Source organism: Manis pentadactyla, chromosome 13 (assembly GCF_030020395.1).
Source record: "Manis pentadactyla isolate mManPen7 chromosome 13, mManPen7.hap1, whole genome shotgun sequence".
NCBI lineage: Eukaryota > Metazoa > Chordata > Mammalia > Pholidota > Manidae > Manis > Manis pentadactyla.
The window spans coordinates 95,761,797-95,782,250 of record NC_080031.1 but is presented as its reverse complement, the minus strand read 5'-3'; the positions used below and the strand labels follow the sequence as shown (position 1 = coordinate 95,782,250).

The 20,454-nt window shown below is 55.8% G+C and overlaps 1 protein-coding gene and 1 long non-coding RNA gene across 10 annotated transcripts in view; one reads left to right on the top strand and one right to left on the bottom strand.

Moving 5' to 3' along the window:
* TCF7 (transcription factor 7) overlaps positions 1-13,110 on the bottom strand; it is a 32,357-nt gene extending 19,247 nt beyond the window's left edge. For all 7 annotated transcript variants that reach the window (XM_036898494.2, XM_036898466.2, XM_036898501.2 and 4 more), the window contains exons 1-3: positions 12,669-13,110; positions 12,436-12,502; positions 11,811-11,935 (exon numbers count right to left, since the gene is read on the bottom strand). In XM_036898494.2, coding sequence (XP_036754389.2) covers positions 11,811-11,935; positions 12,436-12,502; positions 12,669-12,908 — 432 coding nt within the window. In that variant the 5' untranslated portion in view covers positions 12,909-13,110. The remainder of the gene's footprint in view (positions 1-11,810; positions 11,936-12,435; positions 12,503-12,668) is intronic.
* LOC130680413 (uncharacterized) overlaps positions 1-20,454 on the top strand; it is a 59,392-nt gene that overhangs the window by 22,585 nt on the left and 16,353 nt on the right. The window contains exon 1 of one of the 3 annotated variants that reach the window (XR_008993410.1): positions 13,191-13,881. The exons of 1 other annotated variant lie outside the window; for it this stretch is intronic. This is a non-coding gene — a long non-coding RNA (uncharacterized LOC130680413). Of the gene's footprint in view, positions 1-13,190; positions 13,882-18,837; positions 20,365-20,454 lie in introns of those variants that run through there. One more of the 3 variants, XR_008993409.1, reaches the window with a different exon arrangement.

Below are 20,454 nucleotides of genomic sequence, written 5' to 3'. Positions count from 1 at the left end.
TGAGACTTCCAGCCTACCAGAGACCTGGGATCATGGGTTTTGCCAGTAACACCCCGATAAGAACCATTCTTGGAACAAACTGATTAGCAGCATGTCTGTGACCTCCACCTAGTCCTATGCGAAGGGTGCCTTCACGCTGTCCTCTTAGCAGGTGATTTTGGTCCTCAGTTGTAAATGACTAAAGGAAATGGGAGAGGCCATCCCAGAGTCTGGCCTGTGCCCCCCTCCGACCTGCAAGGAGGAGGCAGGGACAGCCACTGACAGAAGGGTGGTTCTCCCAGGGCTTGTCTACAAGAGTGAGCACACTGCCTAGAAGCAAGAGCCGGCAGAGCCCAAGCAGGGCCCAGAAAGGCAGAACTTAGGAGGCTAATGGTCAGCAGTGGCTCAAGGGTGGGAGAGGACACTTGGAGATCTCACCTGCAGCTTCAGCACTGCATTCCTGTCCAATTAATTCCAGACCGATTTCAGAAGCAAAGACAAGATGGACCTGAGTTACCTGGTCTGCTCTACAGCCAGTATCAGCCCCAGGGACAGTTCTGCCCTGGGCCACATCAGGAAGTTCACTCAGGTCTAACCCTTGCAGCTACTGCCAATCAAGGCCCTTGGGGCTTTGCCTGGACCCAGTCCACTCGTTTATCCAAAGGGAAGCAAGGCAGGTACTGGCAAGGAGCAGCTGGAGGCTTCAGGCCCAGAGGCTTCAGCCCCCACACCCGGGGTAAGCAGGAGCTCCAACCGCAGCAAGGGCCCTCTGGAGGCCAAGCCCCTGGTGAGGCTCAGTTAGAGGGTTCCAAAAGCCACACCAAACAGTTCTTTTAGATACACACCTGGGTGTAACGGTATAAAAATTCAGGGGAGAAGGCAAAATGCAAAATTCCTGGGGGGTGGGGAGGGATGGGACAGGGGGAGCCAAGGGGACCCAGCTGTAGCCATAAAACCTATTTTCTCAAAAATGCATGGACAGATGTGCTGCCTACAAGGTAAGGGCAGGGAACGCAGGAGTAGGTGCCAGGTTCAAATCCTCCTCCAGCACTTATCAGGTGCAGTACACTCCCTTGCCTCAGGTTCCCTGTCTGTACTGTGTCCTTATCTCACGGGGTTAATGTGACGATTAAGAGTTAATATTTGTGTCTGTATTATTTTAATTAGTGAAGGACAAAATAAAATTTTAAAAAACACACAAAGAACAAAAGCAAGCATATCCCTAGATCAAGGCTCTTCAGGAAAGCCAGCTTTTATGCCAGGCCAGGGCTGCCTGCCCCTGATTTCCTCTGGACTGCTGCCTGATTGCTCCTGGGCCAGACTGCCGAGCTCCTGACTGGTCTTCAATGACCGAGCCAGGGGCTGGAGGCAAAGGGGGGCAGTGGTGGAAGGAAAAACTGCTCTCAAAATGTCCCAGCAGGGCTGGCAGGTGCCTCCCGTTCCCAAGCAGCTTTCCCATGGGGGAGGCACGGCCTCAGGGCCAAGGGAACCCTCTACTCCAACCCTGGACCACAGTGAGGAGGGCACCTAGCCCAGAGAGGTGCAACACGAGCTCCAGCTAAGGGCAGACAGGCCCCAAACTTACAGAGAGGAAGGGATCTACAGACAGATCTTAAATATCCTTGCATCTTACATCAAACTGATTCCATCTTAAATGTCATTTATAAACACTTTTCCAGGTAACATTTATTCTGGAAGCCCTGACTTCCTGGGCTCCTGCCTCCAACCAAGAAACACTACCTTTTGGCCCTGGAGCCCTGACCTTGCCAGGCATCCAGGGAGGAAAGGGTCTAGGCCTGACCCAGGCCCTTCGCTGTGAGCTCACGCCCAGGAGGGGCAATGCGGGCCGAGTCCTTCCTTGGGGCCAGAGGAATCCAGCTGGTTGCACCTCGTGATGCCAGCAAGAGTGGGGGACACTCAGCTCGAGGACTGCAGTGCCCCAGCTCCGCGCACTGGAAACCAAGGAGGCAGAGCAGTGAGGAGCATGGGCTTTGGGATAAGACAGACCTGAGTCCAAGCCTTGACTGCCAGACAGCAGCACATTCTTAACCACTCTGGGCCTCAGTTTCTCCATCTGTGAAATGAGAGCAACAGTAGTATACTTTCTCAGCTTCTTGTAAGGACCATGATTTGGAATTAAGATCCCAAATCACAAGCCTGGCATTTGGAAGGCCTCGACACATGCCCAATTGTAGTTACTCTTCCAACAACTGCTCACTGTGTGCCATGCCCTGTACCGGGCACTGAGATCCAGCAGTGAAGACAAAAGGCACGGCCTGGCCCTGTAGATCCTCTCCAGCCCTTTCAGATCCAAACCACCATCCCTGAAACCCCCACCTCAACACAGCCATCAACCCTTGTGGCCTTGGCAATCCCAGCTTCATCTGTCCCCACTCCCTGTGGACTGTGGTCACCCCCAGCCCCACCCTTGGGGTTGCCCACCACAGCTGGGTGGCTCCGGGCTGCACACTGCTTCAAAGCCTGCCAGCAAGCTCTAGGGCGGCCGCCCCAGCCTGGTATAGTCAGTGACTGCCCCCCCTGGCCTCCAGCTGTGCCCTGCAGACGCCTCGCTGCTGCAGAGTTCTCAGGCTGCTGCTCAGCGTCCCCAAGGCCCACCCACCCTCTGTCTGCTTGGTCACTGGGCTAGCCACAGAGCCATCTGATTTGAATGAAACTTCGAACTTAGTGACTCTCATGCTGGTTATTTAAAATGCAATGCAATTTTCTTAAACACCCTATTATTTCCTTTGATAGCTACAAAGCTTATCCCAATCCCATAAGCATGTTTATTTTTAGGGAAAATAGTGGTTTACAGTTGGTCATAGAGACCATAGGGAGAGGGGACTCCCAGAAAGCAGGGCAAAGAGTCAACCCTAGCAGCCCAGAGCCGTACAGCTGCCCTGCCTTCCTGGTGGGACACGCTCTCCACCAACACCACGGGGCCCCCGGCAGGCCCCGTCCTCACACCAGCCAGTGGCCCTCCTGCCCACCATCTGACAGTGGTCAAGTCCCCCTTCCACAACTCTCTCTCCACAGAGCCCGGTATCCTCATCTGTCAGATGGTTCTACTGGCTCTCCAGATAGCCCAGGCATGTACAGGGGCTGGGGAAGGAGTCCTGGGGCCACTGATACGCCCTCAGCTGCCTCCTCCTGCCTCCTCCAGACATTCTGCCCTGGGTAAGGCCTTGGAGCCTGAAGCTTTGACCAGCTGGATGAGATCTGTGCCTAGATAAAGGGGCCCCAGGCAGTGGCTGCCTATGTTGGGAGGGTGGGTGGGTGCGGCCCTGCCAGTTGGGGCTCCCTGGCAAGGGAGGTGGCTTGGTGGTGGGTGTGCATGCAGAGGTCAGCTGAGTCCCACCAATGCGGGCGTCCTCTGGGAGTGGCTATTTTTAGATCTTAGGCTTTCATGTGGCCGAATGATGTGGAGTTTACAAAGCATCAGTAATGCGTTTCAGATGGCGGCCCAGCAGACCGGGAGGCTGGGCCTGCTGCCACCAGAGCCAGGTCAGAGTTAGTCAGAACACCCTCAGCCTGGACTCCTGTCACCTGTCCTTCCCTTCCCACAGTCCCTTCTGGTCTCAGAGGGAGGCTGGCCCTGGAACAGTCTGCAATGCCCAGCAAGCCCACCGGAGGCCCACCCAAGCAGCAGGCCTCTCCAGCCAACACTTAACTGAACCTCAGAAATCCTCTGTGGCCAGGGATCCCAACCCCATTTTAGAGGAGGCAACTTGAGGCCTAGGGAGGTTAACAGATTTGTTTAGGTCATACAGCCATGGGTGGTGGCCCTTGCCCATCACAGCCTCTGCCCAGATTTGCCACCCCTGGCTAGGCCAGCCCACAGACAGTAAGGTGGGGCAGCTCTAACCATGCAACCCCCCCAAGGCCCACCGTTCCCTGGGGCCATGTCCTGCCCATCCATGCCTGCAGCCTCAGCCACACACTCAGCATTTGGAAGCAGATAGTGCGGGGCCCAGGCAACTCTCCTGTCCTTGGAGAAAGACTTGGTTGTTTCACTGGGAGGGGCGAGGAGGACAGGGGGAAGCCTTTCTGGCAGAGCGTCTACTTCCTCTAGTCTGCAAGGAGCCTTGGCTGTGGAGCTGGCCATGGCGTGAAGGCTGTGTGCCACGTGTCTCCCCTGGGCCCCAAAGCCGTGTCTCTGGCGCAGCCCAGACAGGCAGTCTCCATGGGTGGGACAGGCTACGCAGGCAGCGTCCCTACAGGAGAGGGCCAGACTCACGCCCATCCAGCCCCGCCCCAGGCCCAGGCCCGCCGAGCAGGTCCCCCACCCACCAGGGGGCTGATCCCTGGGAGCCCCATGTTCCCGCAGGGCCAGGAAAGGCTAAAGCCTCTGACAGGACAAACCCACTAGGGTTGCAGCTCACAGACTTTACACATGCAACGCCGATGTGGGTCACACCTTTGCAAGGGAGGGAGGCGCACCCAGGCCCAAACCCCAAGCACCATAGGTCTGAGAGCAAGGCAGCAAACTGCCTGAAGGAAGAAGCTGAGGACGTCCTCAGTTCTGAGACCCTCCCAGACTCCTGGGGCCTCAGAGTCCTGCTAGAGACAACGCTGGCGAGAAGCACTCTCCATGCCCTGGCCACATCACCCCTGAGCCGAGGGGCCTGACCTCTGGGGTTCAGTTCCCCACAGCGAACAAGGGACCAAGAGCCGGGACTCGTGACTCTAGTCTAGAGACTGAGTAAAATAAAATAACCCCCAAACGGGAACTTTCACCTCAGGCACGTGCCAGCATGCTCGGGTCTCCCTGCACAAAGCCCAGCCCCTCCCTCCGCCCTCCTCCCAACCACTCCTATGCCTCCCAGTGTCCACCCTGCCCCAGCTGCCAGCTCTGCTCTCCGCCCTCCACGTCCAGTCCAAACCATCTGCTGGTGGGCACCACCCTGCTCTTTGTGCTGCCAACACACTGGGACCAGTGCTGCCTGCGCTCCACGGTCATGTGCTGGGCCCTCCGTGCTGACCGCTCCCCAGGTCCCCGGTGCTCGGAGCAGACCTGGGCTTCGGGATACCCTTCCAGTGACCAGGAACCTACTGACTTCTGCCTCCCCTCCCCTCCCCAGGCTGCCCCCCACCCCCACCCAGAGTACTCTCCCACTTCACCTGTGCACATTCTGGGCCAGCCACACTCTGCCCACTCAGGAAGCTTCCTTGGCGTCCGTCCCCCATTGGCCTCTTTCTCTGCTCAGTGCCCTTCATCCAACTTGGGAAGAACCTCAAAGCTGACTCTGGGCCCTTAAGAGAGTCTCTTAGTCTTGCCAGGACTGAGCCCTGAGAGGGCAGAGCGAGCTGCCCCTTTAACCGAGCCAAGGTCAAGTATAGGCAGCTCAGAAAATGCTGGTAGGGATTTGGACCGGGACCCTGGATACAGCAGGTGGACCAGCCAAGGGCCCGAGGCCCTCCAGCCTCAGCTTCAGGAGGACCCCACCTACCCGGTGCAGCGTCCTTTACAAGGGCCGTTCACACACAGTGCTTCCACTCATAAAGCACCTAGTATGTGCCAGGAACTCCACATACACTACCTTGTTCCATTCCACGGTGACCCCAGGAGGTAGGAACCCTCATCACCCTCCTTTCAGATGAGGAAACTAAGGCCCAGAAGGGTTAAGTACCTTACCCAGGGCCACTCAGCCAAGGAGTGGCACATGTGGCATTTATCTTGCAGACTCAATACCTTCCCCCTCCACGAGTCCCTTCCCTGAGACCTTATTTCTCCACCTGTAGAAAGAGGGTTGTTACTCAAGGACCTGTGCACTATACCATGGGGGAGGGGGACCCTGTGACCTGATAAAACACCTGTTTCCTCCAACGGAGTCTTGTTTGTACACAGAGGCAGGAAGCAGCCAGTCCCAAGGCACGTGGGAGTGTGACTGCACGGCTTCGAGACCACTGCTGCCCAAGGAGGTTCAGAGGGAGGCGGAGGCTGCCCTTGGCCCTCCAGGCGGTTCTGTGCCTGTCCTGATCCAGCCTGACCTCAGCACTTACTCTACTTGAAACCAGTGCTCCTGAAGACCATTCTCACAGCTCCGTTAAATCTCCCTTCCTGCAGAGGCAGGGGTTGGGGTGTAGCCTCCGGAGGCCCAGGAAGGCAGGGGTAGCTGGCAGCCTTAGCAGGGACCAGCAAGCCCTCCCCCTCCAACCGCACTCACACCTGGGTCTTGGGGCACCTAGGGAGGTGGGCAGAGCTGGTATGAATCTCCCCACTTGCTGGCTGTGGAAGCTAGCTCAGTGAAACGCTGGTAGGGCTGGGGGAAGAATACCCAGGTCCTGGTAACCAACCCAGTGCTCTGTCAGACCCTGCACTCTGCTGAGCTCCAGGGAATGGGCAGGCAGCCAAACAGTGCAGCCCCAGAGGACTGCAGGGTGGGCATCCTCCATGGAGTTTCCCCGGCCCTGGAAGGCATTAAGGGGGAACCGTGAGAGCAAAGTCCCACCTTGGGGCAGCCGAGGAGGACTTTCCAAATACCACAGCCAGTACCACACTACTTTCCAAGTCAGGAAAGGATGAAAGTCAAAATAATTTTTAAGTCCCATTGCCCACCACGAACCTATTAAATGAACAATAAAAAGGAGGAAACACTACATTGGCTGTGCTTAGGCATTGCAAGGAGTCTGCAGTGAACTGAGGCCACAGGGAAGCAAAATGCCACGATCCTTCCTACCTCTTGACCCTGTCAGTCTCTCTGAATATTATTCTCCAGTAGTCAAAATGGAGACTAAGGAGTGGTTTGTACAGAACACCATTCCCACTTGTGAGGACAACAACCTGTGAGCAAACTAGAAGCCACACAGGGGACAAGCAACTAACGATGCGATCCCCCAGCACCCTCAGCGGGCCTGCAGATGTGCACCCCACACCAGGGGAAGCATCTGGGCAAGACATGCAGGGTGCGTGCTGGGGGGACCCTGAGAGTAAAGGTCTGAGTATGGTTAGGACCATGTGGGTCTTTTCCTTTTTTTCTTACAAAAGGTCCTAAGCCCCTAACATCCTATATAAAGGGCTTCTACATGACTAGGAGTGGGGACTCTCTCTTAAATCAGTTTTTGGGGTAGTGTGGGGGACTCTCAGGATGAAGTGGGTGACTTGGCTCTCATTCTGGCTTCAGGAATAGCACTTCCCCTCCCAAGACTCCCTGGGGGAGGCAGGGTACCAAGGAGGGGGCCTGTACACCTGAGTCCCAGCCCTAGGTTCAGACCCCTAGACTTCTGTGGCCCAAAGTGGAGATACAGCCCTCCAGATGAGAGCCCACATGGGGCGTACCACTGGCCCCAGAGGAGCCGGGACAGCAAGGGACAAGGGATCGGCCATGAGGAAGCCCCCAAGCCCAGGCCACAGCGGCGCCTTCCTGGGTGCCTCCCTGGCACTGCTGCCTCCACCGCTCACTCCAACTCTGCGAGGAAGGCAAGGCAGCCAGGGCCTGGAGGGATGATGGAAGGGTCCCCGTGGGTGGCCAGAGGAGGTCTCTCTGAGGAGGTGACATTTGAATTAAGCTTTGCATGAAGAATGAGAAGGTGGCAGCTATATGGAGAGCTGGGGAAGAGCATTCCAAACTGAGGGAACAAGTGCAAAAGTCCTGGGGTGGGGAAGAGCTTGACAGTTGTAAAATATCAGGGCACTGAGGTGGCTGCTATTTAGGAAGAGAGGAAGAGTATGATGCCGACAAGGAGGGCCAGTCACCCAGGCAACCCAGTGTGTGGTGAGTGGTTTGGACTTTTCTACAGGAGCAATGGGAAGGCACTGCAGGGCTGAATCAGGTGAGAGATGGGTCTGATTTATGTCTGGCTGCTATGTGGAGCCTGGATTGGGGTTCAGGGTAGCGGTTCAGGTAGGGACCAAGGTCAGGTCAGAGGAACCCTAGAGGAGGCTGCTGCTGCCATCTTGGTGAGGGACGGCGATAGCTTGGGTTTTGGGGTGGGAGAGTGGGAGATTTGGGACGTTTGGAGAAGAGCACATGTGCCTACCAGCCCCCTGCTGAACAACTCTGCACCTTTACTGGAAGCTTCTCCACAGCCCAGGCAGGGCCAGCTCTGCCCCACAACCCCAGTTAGGCCTTTTGTGACAGCATTCCTCTGGCAGGGCCTGGTTCAGGTCTGTTCAAAGGTGTCCTGTGCTCCGCGAGGCACTCCCAGAAGCAGAGGCTGGTTCTGGTCTGTCTGGTGCCCGGCTCCCTCCTAACAGGCTTCACTCTGACTAGAGCTGTGATCAATCACCACTAAATCCTCCGCTGCTCCCTTGCTGAGGGGCGTGGAGGGCTGAGTGGGTGCCTCTCTGCAGAGCTCCCTTGGACAGGCTGGCTGTGTACCAGCAGCACTTCCTGCCTTTGCTCCAGTCTTGCTTACGCCCTCACGTCCTGCTCCCCAGGGTTCCCTCACGCGGCCTTTCCTTAGACCTCAGTCCTTGGACTCCGGGAATGTGAGCGCAATGGCATGAATCCACTGCCTCAACTTGGCCCCCCCACTGGAGCTGATGGCTGAGCCCCTGGCTTGGGGCTTGCCTGGACAACCAAGTCAGGCACAGGGAAAGAGCCTCAAGTCCCTGCAAGAGCCAAAAGATTCAGCTTGTTTTTCTTTTTTTAATTGAGATGTAATTTACATACCATAAAATTCATCATCTTAAAGTTTACAATTCAGCAACTCTTAGTATATTCACAAGATCACGTAACAGTCACCACTATTTAATTTCAGAACATATTCATCAGCCCAAAAAGAAACCCTATGCCCATGAGTGGTCACTCCCCATTCCCCTCTTCTCTCAGTCCCTGGCAAGGGACTCACTCATTTACTTACTATCTCTATAGATTTACCTATTCTGGACATTTCACCTAAATGGCAGAAGGCTCAGCAGCCTTCCAGGCCCCAGGCCCCAAGTGAAGCCCAGAGAAGGGGCCACAAGTGCAATGTGGCCTCATATCCTTTTTCAGATGAGGATTTGTACCAGACTGTTAGTCCTAAACACCTAAGAGTTTGAGTTTTCTATGGAATGACGCCTTACTCTTCCCAGAATCCTCTCAAAGTCTGGCCTAGGATCAGCTCACTGTCCCCTCCCATTCCCCTTCCAATCTCAGAGCAGAGCAGAGCAAACAGAAACTCGCAACGGCTACTGATCTAGGCCAGTAACTGCAAGCCCACATACAATGGCTGACAGACATCAGCTGTGCAAGAAACTTTGACCTAATCCCCCCTTCCCAAAACAGTGTGTATAAGAAGCCAAGTATCAAAAAGAAGTAAACTTTCTGGAAAAAATCTTCCTCTGCCCCCTGGCACTTGGCTGTGAGGTAGTCATTCAGCCCATTGCTCTGGCAAGGGTCGAGTCTGGCTGCTTTGAGGTATCCAACATGGCAGCCACATGGGCCTTCCACCCTCACATGAGCAGAGGAGGTCCCTGGCATGGATTTCCCCACTGTCTGGGGACGTTAAGCAACTGGCCTTGAGCTCCTCAGCACAACTGTTAACCACTTGGAATCTCTCTGAGAGGGCGAAGGGCTAAGGGGGGCCTACTTTTAAGGCCCACGGGCAGGGGCTGAGCAATATGTCATCTGTCCTCTAAAGATGGGCTCAGGAAAGCACAGCTTTGGAAAAAGCCTCCAACGGGAGTTTTTCCTCAAGGCAAGGGACTTCTCACCCACTATGAGTATCTTTTCTGATTCCAGATATATGAACTGGAATCACATGATAAATGCACTCCCAAAACATGGGGCCAATCAATTTTGCTTTTTAAAAACCAACCGTATTTTAAATGCCCACACAACTCTTCAGGAAACACAGCATCTACTCTTACTTGCTGTTCATTTGTCACTGTCAGGTTTGCTTAAATGAGGCTTCTCTATATTTGTGTGCACGTCCTCACCCAGTGTCACCCCAGTTTAGGCCCTTGCCTCTGTCCTTCTCTACGGCCCTGCTGAGTGGCAGTTGCCAGGGCACAGAAAGGCAGCTCCAGAGCCCGCCCTTGTCCTCCTGTGTTCCCAGAACCCGGGCAGTGGGAGGCCGCAGCTGGGTGGGGGGGACAAGGGGATTTACCCTTCCAGGAGAGGGTGACACACAGAAGTGTATCTGCTGTAGCTTGAGAAGTATCCTAAAGTTGAAAAAAATTAATGATGCAGGCCAGGGGAGTGGTACTGTGCCTGCCCCCGCCCCCCAGTTCTGACGGCTAGAGTCGCCCAGCTGCCTACCCTCCGACCAGTGTGAGCTAAAGGACACCAAATGGTCCCATCAGCACACCCTTACAGAGCATGAGGCCCTCCCACTCTGGGCACTTTCCTACCACTTGGCCACGCTGTGAAAGGAACTCAGAAACACAGCCTTTTTCCTGTATTGCTGTGGAATCACAAGGTGCCAAAGGCGAGCCTGCTCTGGTAGGACCACATAGGCCTAACGTCTGGTCATAGTTATCACAGTGACCCCAGCCCTGTCCAACCTACTCACCTGCAGGTGGTTTGGCAATGGTGGGTTACGTCAACTTGGTCCAAAATTTACCCTTTCAGGGAGCACAGAAAGTATCTAAGAGTCTGCTCCTACAGGGCAGAGTTGTCTGAGAAGAGCTGCTGCATCAGGCGGCAAGGTCAGAGGGCAAGCTCCCTGCCCCACAGGCTTAGAAGGAGACAAACACCTCATAGAAGGAGCCACTCCAGAGCACAAAGTCATACAAACCACTAAATCAACATGCTTCTTTTACAGATGAGGAAATGGGGGTCCAAAGGCAAGCAGCTTATTTCTAGAGTCAGCCATCTACCAGGTTTTCCATCCTGGGTTTCTGGAGAATAGCCTCAATTGGTATTCTCACTTCCCACCAGCTTCGGTGTCAAACAGTGATCAGAACCAACCCTCCTCATTCCCAATCTGAAACAGCCTGACAGTCACTCTTCTCCCTCTGGGTGACCCCCACCACTAGCCAGTTGGGCCTTCCACCTGCACATGTGTACCTGACACCTGCCCACCAGAGTCCCCCTTACCTTTTGTGTACAACAGGGACTCTAATCTCACCCCTGACTTGGGCCAACTCAGGACTGTCTGAACACTAATCAGAATTTTTTTTTTAAGTGCAGGCTTACTGCTCCAAAGCACTCAGAATAGGCTCTTCTTACTCTAGGTCATCTGCACCACTAAGCAGAAAAGCATGGTTTATAATGATCATGGCGTCTTTTCAAAGCACTGGGAACTTAAACTTACTTAATTTGCAAATGCATTTATCAGGCCCCTTACAGACACTACTGATTTAAATATCTCAGCTAACCCTTCCTGGTGTGTTTCAGACCAAGTCAGCTTCATAAAAACCCACTTTCCACACGTCCTGTTCAGGGTCTTTCTCTGGCAAGGGTGCATGCGTGTCAATAAGGCCAGAGTGGGTAGAACATGTTTCTCCTGCACAACCAGATCTGATGGGGACCTGCTTTTCTGCCCATTCCTCCAACTACCAAGGCTCAGGACTTAGTGGGAGAAGGCTAACTGCAAAGCTCACAGCTCAGACCACATTCTGCACACCACTCACAGGAGAGGTGGTCTGGGCACAGAAGTTCTCAGAGAAGACTCCACCCCAGCATTACCTAGCACCAGGACAGGGCCTGCACCTGCCTGTGGGCAAGCTGAGAAACCAAAACCCAACAGCTAGAGGGAAGCTGGGTGCCCAGGGCAGTTCTCCTTCCTTCAGCAAGGTTCTCCTGGTTTAGAGTCCACAGACTATGTATGGGAAAAGAGAGGAGAACAGAGTCCTCACGCATCTACTTTGTTCTAGGCAAAAGTCACTTCTTGCCCATGCCTCACATAAATGGTCAAGGAGGTAGCAGGGACAGGGTGGCTGCACAGCTGGGGCCACTTACCAGCGGGGGCTGCGGCTGCGGGTGCTGCCCTGCTCCAGAGGCGGGTGGGTAGTGCATGAGCAGATTGAAGGCGGAGTAGACGGTGTCTTTGTACATGCCGCTGGCGCACTCCGGGGCCTTCAGGCCTGGAAAAACCACAGCTGGGTCAGGCGTGCCAGCCCAGGCAGCTCGGGCTAGGGCTGTCTGCTCTCCAAAGAAAAAATAAGAATTGCCAAGGGGTCCCCTTGAAGTTTGTGGCTTGAGAAGCCACGGACCAGGGGTTTGACGAAGGACCCCAAGTCCAGGCCTCCCTTAGGCGGCCCTTAAGTGACCCCCACCCCGCCCACCAGCCAAGCAACCTTGGACAACGCTTTCTCCTCAAAGTCAGGGGATTAGTCAGTCACCTGGGCAGGAGGGGAGGCGGGGATGGCGGGGGTCTGTTTACTCCTATAAAGGTCAGGGCACCGGAAGTGACTCGGGCCCTGCGGCGCCCGGGAAGCCCGCCCCCACTCCCCCCCCACCCCCGGCTTTACCGCCTCCTCGAGCTGCAGCTAGCGGGGGGCACCCCCTCTGCCCGCTTCTGTCTTCGGTGGCCCCTCTCTCCCACGGAGGGAGGCGGGCGGCGGGGAGCCGTGCGGAAACTCACCATCCTCCAGAGACTCTGCAAGTTTGTCGGGGAACAGTCTCTGCGAAGTGTGTTCCCGCCCGAGAGCCTGCGGGGAGACCCAGAGGGGGCCGTGAGGAGCGCCGGGAAGGCTGGGCGTCGGGCTCGGCACCCGGGGCACGGCGGCGCTGAGGGACCGCGGGAGGGCGGGGCGGGTCAGTGCGGGCCGAGCGCGGGGGGCGCCGGGGGCGATGGGGCGGGGGGCCGGCGCTCACCTCGGGCCCGACCTCGGCCTCGCCGCGGGCCCCGGCGCCGGGCCCCGGGCCCCCCGCGCCCTCGGACTCATTGACTAGCGACGACTTGAGCTCGGCCAGGTCGCGCTCGGGGCCCGCAGCGCTGTCGCGGCTCTTGTCGTCCTGCTCCTCGCCCTCGTCCTGGAAGGCCAGCAGCTCGTCGGGGGCGCCCAGGTCGTCGCCGCCGCCCGCGCCGCCCCCGCCGGAGTCCAGCTGCGGCATGGTGCGCTCCGCCCGCCGGAGCGCGGGGCGCGGGAGTGGGGGGCGCGGAGCCGGCCCGGAAGGCGGCAAGTCCGGAGTCCGGACCTCCGAGCCTGGAGCGCGGCGGGCGGAGCGCGGGCTGACTCCGCCTGGGCGGGCTGCGGGCGAGGGGCGCGGGCTCCAGGCTGCGCGGCTCCGGAGCTGGCGGGTCCGAACATCAAAGGCGCCGCCGGCGGAGTGCGGGGGGCGGGGCGGGACGCCGGGGGCGGGCCCGGAGGGTGGGCGGGGCTGGATCGCCCCGCCCCGGCCCTCCTCCCCAGAGGCCTGGACGCGTCCAGTGGGCATAATCTTAAAGGGCTCGCTCTGCATGGCGTAACGCTAGCCTGAAAAGCATCACCCTTCTGAACTGCAGAGACTCTGAAGGAGACTCCTGACCCCACTTGCTCACCTACAACAAGGGATTCCCTCCTCGCGCCCAGGTTTCTCCCGGATCTGCGGAGGGCGCGGGTCCTTTTACACCCTGGGGTCGTTTGGAACGGGATCCAAGGTGTGAACTGCGTCTGTGCCCCCAGCCCAGTACGTTCTGGGCTTGGAACTCGCGGCTTCCTAGAGCTTAGGGGCTGCTCAAGGCCGTGCTCGAACCCGGGGCCGGCAGCTAGGCCTCCTCACGCCTCATTCTCCAGCCCTAAGCCAATCTGGGACCTCCTTCCAGGCCGCCCACAAACAGCGCCAACACAAGCACATAACCATCACACATGTATTGAGCGCCTTTTGCATGCAAGGCTCATACATCAGCGACGGGCCTCTCAGCCGTGTGGTGGCTCAAAGGCAAAAACTCAGCCAAGAATACAAGGAAGAAGGACTCCACCCCCACTCACAGCCCATCCTATAGCCGCCTCCATTCTACGGCTCTTCTCACTCAGTTTCACTCCTGCGACCTGCGCTCAGGATGCGAAGCTTTGGGCAGCCACGTGGCCGCGGGATGCCGCTAGCGGTAGGTAGTCCGAAGCAACTGAACTCAGAAAGTCGCATTCCCACGGAGCCCATTGACCCTGAGACTGCCCTCGCAAGTACTGGCTGCATGGCCTGTAGCCAGGGGAGCGCGAGGCCGAGCGCCAGCTTCCATCACATCCACAAGGCCCCTGGGGTCCCGTCCACGCGGGCCTCCGTAACATCTTTGGCCTCTGCTCAGCCATTGCACCTAGGAAAGACACCGTCACTTTCGGATCGCTGCGCAGTGAGCCGAAGCCCCAGCAGGTTTCTGTGCTGGATGCAGTGTAGACGTTCCCGCCTCTCTTGAGAGCAGTCGGGGCAGAGCGCATTTGGGAGGAAGGGAGGGTGTCTTGGACGCCTCTCCTGCTCAGAGCTCCTCCACAGGACCCCTGGCGGTGCAAAGCCTGGCCGGAAGAGGGCTGCGCCTCCCCTCCGGGTTCAGGCCCAGCCTGGCTGGCTGCAGATCAAAGAGCCAGGCCGTCCTGTGCGTTCAGATACTATCTGCGCTCGCCCAGCGGGGCGCCTCGGCCCCCACCTCAGTACTAGAGTGCCCACTTTTCATCCCTTCCGGGGGCTGGGAGGGGGGCTGGGCACTAGTGCTCAGTTTGTGGATGGAGATATGGATTAGACCCTGCCCTTTAGATCCCTCAGTGCCTTCTCTGGGTGTGAGATTGTTGCTCAGTCTCACTTCACCCCACTGCGGGTGGGGAGACAGGGCCCAGTCAGTAGTGAGAGGGTACAGGAGGAGCGGCCCACAGCCTCCCCAGCTTAAGCCCCTGAGGTTGTAGGGTCTGGCTTTGGGAAAGCGGAGTGGGAATACGGATCTGCCTAAACCAAAGGCTTTGGGGATCCTCCTGCATTTGAGTGTGACCTCAGCTTAGCAGGAGCCTCCTGCTTCTGGGCAAAGGTCCTCCAGATCCGTGAGGTCCCAGTAGGCACAGGCCAGTAGGGGCTGAAGTTTTCTCCAGTCCATGGAGAAAGAAGAGGTCAGGGCAACAGTGAGGTGGTCTGTTTTTTTTCTCAGTAAGGCTAAATTTTTTTCAGCTTAAAGTATTAGGCCTTAATCAGAGATTATGAACTTTTTGCTTTATTGATGTGAAAACAGCCTTTCTTTACTAAAATGATGGTGAGAAATTGATTTTTTTAATGTTGTTATTTGCAAAAGAAAAACTTGGCCACACTATTCACACCCCAGCCCTGGCAATTTCTTGGACATTTTATAGGGCTGTGAAATCCTGGAGTCTGGGAACCACTGCCTTATGGGGTCATGGCTCCAACCTCTTGCCCTGCTGGGTGAAACCAGGGGAGGGGGAAGGTAAGTCGGGAGAATAGTGGTGTGAAGAGGGCTAAGGGAGGCAGAGACAGGTGGCAGCTCAGGCATCCATAGCTACACCGAAATCAGCCTGGAGACCTGCTGAGAAAGCCTCCTACCTAACCCTGGTCTCAGGCCATGGAGAGGGGCGGAGCAGAAGAAGGAGTCCTGCCCTCCAGGAATAATTGGCTGCTTGAGGAGCTGAGAAATAGAGCTGAGTTTGTTGCTAGATTAGTCTATGTAGGCCATGGGCAGGAGCTCAGATACAGTGAAATCAGTGTGGCTGGAGTGGTCAGCCTCCCAGAAGAGGCAGGTTTCATCTGGGCCTGGAAGGCTCTGTAGGGCTTGGAGAGATAGAGAAGCAAAGGAGCTCAGGCTTGTCCCTATAGGGCAAGTATGGCCCTGCAGCAGCCCTTCGTCTGGTCAGCACTGACTCCATCATCATCACCATCTGCACATGCCTTCATCTTACTCAGTGATTGCTATGTGCCAGGCATCATGTCAAGAGCTTCACACACACATTATCTCATTTAGTCGTCATACCAATTCTATGACACAGGGACTATTATCCCCATTTATGAGTGAGGAAACTAAAGCTCAGAGAGGTTGAGTAAGTCACTCAAGGTCTCACAGCTTGGAAGTGAGGGTATCAGAATTCCAAACCCAGACAGTCTGACCTCTGAGCCAGCACCTTAACTATCACACTCTAGTGTTTCATTATGACCTCTAACATTCCAGAGGAGCACATTATTTGCTTTGTGGTCTTTGCAGGCAAATGCTAATGAGAGAGCTGTCACCAATAGAGTCCCAACTCTGTGTGGCTCAGGTTGCACAGAAGGGCCATTGAGGGGCTTACGGAATCTCCTTGGTTGGTCTGTATAGGGTGGCTAAAGCCCTTTGCTGGGTGAGGGCCCAGAGGGTCTCCCTTGAGTCAGACAAACCTCAGCCTGTGCCACCTCTCCTTAGACTCACCCCAGACTGCCTGCTCCGAGCACTTACTCAGATCCCATGCAGAGATAACAGGCCCTGGGGTTCTTCCACTGGGTGGTGAGCGGGATCTCCTCCCTCATGGCCTCCCGCCCCCGCCCTGAGAGGTGACCAGGAGGTTCTGGGACCAGGGCCAGCTGCAGGGAGGCCCCAGCGTCTTCTGGACTCATACAGCCCAGGTCAGAGCTAGAGATTTAATGAGGCTTCCTCTTCATGCAAATGAGCCACATGGGCATGTGCTGTTCTCAGATAGTGGATGCAGGACAAAGTCAGAGCTCAAGAGGATTGAGAGCGGCTGCAAAAGAGTCTTGGCTTTGGATTTAGGCGGACCTACTTGCGTTTTCATCCCTGCCCTACCATTTACTAGCTGGGGGACCTCAGATGACTCATGGACCCTCTCTGAGCCTCAAATTTCTCATGGCTAAAATGGGTAGCACCTGAGCCTGCCTTGTACCATGGGAGTGAGGCTGAAGTGAATTGTGTATCCTAGGACAGAGCTTAGCGTGAGGCCTGGTGCATTCCAAGCGCTGTAATAAATGGGTGCTCTTGAGCTGGATATTTTTCGGAAGTTGTTAGACTAATTGGCTCTTCATGTAACGTCATGTAAATCATCTAAGTGTTCTCATGGCCTGAGCCCACTTAATCACAGCTAATGCTGAAAATATACATTTCCTTTCTTTTTCTTTCAAGTTCCTTTAACATGAAAGACCTGTGTGAACTCGCTGACCTTTTCTAACCGGGAGACTCTTGGAAATGTGGCATTTCCAGAAAAGGAGCCCCAGATGGATCTGGTAAATTACAACGGGGAGCGGTTCGGTGTGGCGCCTCTTCCCGCCGCCTGCCAGCCCACCTGGCATCCTGTTGGGGCCTGCAGAACCCTGCCTGGAGGCGGGCTCCCAGCTCAGGCGGGACAGCTTCCCGGGGAGCCTTCTCTCTCTGGGCGAAGCCTGGTCACACTCTGGTTTGTCACTAGAAACACAGTTTGCTCCCTGGAGACTGTGTAGTTCACTGCGTGTCTGTGCGCGTGCGTGTGTGGGTGGCCGTGGCGGTCAGGATGGCAAAGACACGGTTGCTGTGAAGCGACTGTTCTGGGTCAGGTACCAGGCAGCTGCCTTTCGAATGAAGCAAGAAGGGTTTGGAGTCATTTCTTCCTTCTTTGTAATCTTCCATGGGTTCTCCCTCTTACCCCAACCCCCAGATTTTATACAATAACCAAGAATTTCTCTTAAAATAAAAATTAAATAATAAAGCTAGATCTTAGCTATTCCTGATGAAGCCCCAAGGAAGTTTGGTGAAATTGGCTTGAGGGGTGGTGGTGGTGAGATGACTGAACGAGCTACCCCACAGCTTAGGATGGCTTGTTATGACAGTTTCTCATGGGCTAACTTCCCACATTGCACCAGGCACTGTAACTGATGAGTGAAGCTGGGATTTACTCACTAGGAGGAATAAATAGGTTTCCACAGGAAGGGGTCTGGAATCAGAGGCCTGAAGGTGCCAGCAGTACAGGCAAACCAGGAGTGGCTCGCTGCTGGGTGTCAGGCACCGTGCCACCGGGCGCACTGGTCTCCTAAGAGCTGGGTAGTGGGAGGCCTGTGTCCTGGTCCCTGCTCCACCCTTGGCCGCTGGGTGGACTCAAGTTAGTCCCCTGCCTTCTCTGGGCCCAGTGCCACTTACCTAAGTCCAGGGATGCAGTGAAGAACCCACAATAATGAAACCAGAGGTGAGAGACAAGAGGCATCACAATGCAACAGGAAGCGGGGGACACTGAGGCCCAGTGTCCACATGGGGTCGTCTGCAGCTTCCCAGAGCAATATGCCCACCTAACTCCTGTCTGGGTAAGGGGACAGCCCCAGACACCTTGACATAGGCATGTCTTACTAAGAAAGTACCATTAGGCATCTCTTTGCTGTGGAGCAGTAAGGGCTTTGCTGCTTATCCCTAGGGTCTGGCACAGAGCTGGCAAACTGCAGTGCTCAGAAATTTTGGGATGGATGACTAAATGGATGGATGGATGGATGGATGGATGGATGGATGACTGATGTTGCAGAGATGGGTGGGTGCAATGATCACCTAGAATCTGGGGAGTAGGTAGAAGGCCCAGTACCTGCTTTCAATGAACTTGCCTTCTAATGGGGGACATCAGGCCAGACAGAGGTTCCAGGAGCCAGGGGTTCAGAAACATGGCTGTTGTGTGGATGTCATGGCACAAAGCCTGGCAGTCAGGGAAGGCTTCCTAGAGGAAGAAGGTCAGCCTAGGAGGCAAGTAGGATTTAAGAGGACAGGGCCATCATTAGTTGGAGCAATAGCCACACTCTGGCTTATGGTGGACTTTACCCCCATAGGGTCCCTGGGGTCAGGATCCTGGGGGAGAGTTTGGCCATCTCTCAAGCCTTGCCCAGAAGAGCACATCTTCATGTCCCAGTCCCTACAGCCCTCACCCCCTACTACCTGTGACAATTGCTCCTGAGCATCCCCTCCCTGATGCTGGCTCTCTCTGTTTACCCCCTTCTAGAACAGACTCCTGGGTACATAGTGGACCATCTTGCACTGGGCTTCAAGGCTTTCCTAGCTCAGTGCCTGTGGAGGTGCCCCCTTATTTCTAGTAGTGGGATGGTGGAAGAAGGAAGAACAGGACCGGCGGGGTAGGGACTTGCAGAGACTAAGCCAGACCCATAGGCATTGCCAGTTCCAAGGCACAAAGCCAGGAAAGTCTCTGAGAAGTCCTGCAATAGAGAACTCCTGTCTCTCCTCCTTTAGGCAAGAGTCTCACGTAAAACTATTTTTCCATGTATGATTTTCCAAAGAACATGGTTCCTCTGAAAATCTTCTGGGGAATGGGTAGCCCTGGTTTCAGGAGGCAGGGAGGAGCAGCCCTTCTCATTCAAGTCATGTTCTAAGTTGTGCCCCTAATAGGCAGGGTGTTAGCAACAGTTGAATCCCAAACTGGTCATCACAGCTCTAAGCAGGCTTCACCCCTGCCCCACTGGAGCCTCTTGGGATCATGGAACCTTGATCTGAGCCCTTGCCAAGTGCTAACACGGGCCAAGCATGCTGTGGAGCTTAGCAAATGCCTGCTGCCCGTGAGATGGAGCTGCTATGTACAGGCCAACCCACCTCAGTTCTTCAAGCTCCCAGGGACTATTCCCGTTGGTTTGTTAGTTGGGAATTCTGCAGTGCCTGGGATTCCTTGTTTTTTCAAAGTTTCTCTCCCTCATCCAGGAAGCCTTCCTACCTGCTCATGTGCACAGGGATCCCTCTCCCTTCCAGACTCCCGTTACCTTTAGAATTTATGCCATTCAGTTTCTCCTGAGCTGTTTGGTCTCTGTTTCCTAGAGTGAGTCTCCTGTCCCTCGATTGATGTCTTTGTTGTCTGGTGGTCAAGAGCTGGGCTTAAAACTCACAGCCTGTGTGTGAACTGGGGCTTCTCCACTTTCTCATTGTGGGTAGGACCCTGGGTGAGTCATCTCCCTCCCGGAGCCTTTGTTTCCTCACTGTTAAGTGGGGACAAAGTGCTGGGAAGATGGGATGAGTTCTTACTTATAAAGTACTTAGCCCCGTGTCCAGCACAGATTGGGTGCTTGCTAAGTGATATCCAGGGTCAATCATTACTATTGTCCCCAGCCGGCAGAGCTGGGCTGGGGACCGGACCCTTCAAAGTGCTCAGCAGAGGCTGTCCCTGAAATCCTGCAGCCCTTGCTAGGAGTGAGCAGAGAGTGGAGCCCAGGCTGGGGAAGGCCCCAGGAACCCTGCTTTCCGAGGAGGCAGAGGCCACCAGCTGCTTTCAGCCCGAGTGGAGACTCCTCCTGCCAAGAGATGGCCAACTCCAGATGTCTGCAGGCCGGGAGGGAGCCGGCTGGTCGGTGGGGCCTGAGGGCAGAGACAGGACTAATGGGAGGAAATTACACGGAGAGATTTCATCTCAGCTTGAGGAAGCACGTCAACCAGTCAGAACTGGCCAACCGTGGCCTGCCTGGGCTGTGGACAGAAGCGCTGAGCTCCCTGTCAGCAGAGGTGTGCGAGCAGAGGCTGGGGGCTCCCGAGGAGGGGACGGTGCTGAGGGGGCTTCCACCCGCAAGGCTCCTCTGAGGCTGTGCGCAGTCCTTTATGCTTCCTGTGCAGCTCTGCCCCTCGCTCGGCCCCGCGGAGCCTATGGCAGGCATCTGAGCCACGACAGGCACCGAGGTGAGTGTGAGCGCCAAGTCGTGGACACCTTTGGCTCCAAACTGGGGCTGGAGGCTGGAGGGAAGGGTTGCTGTATGAGGCTGACCTCAA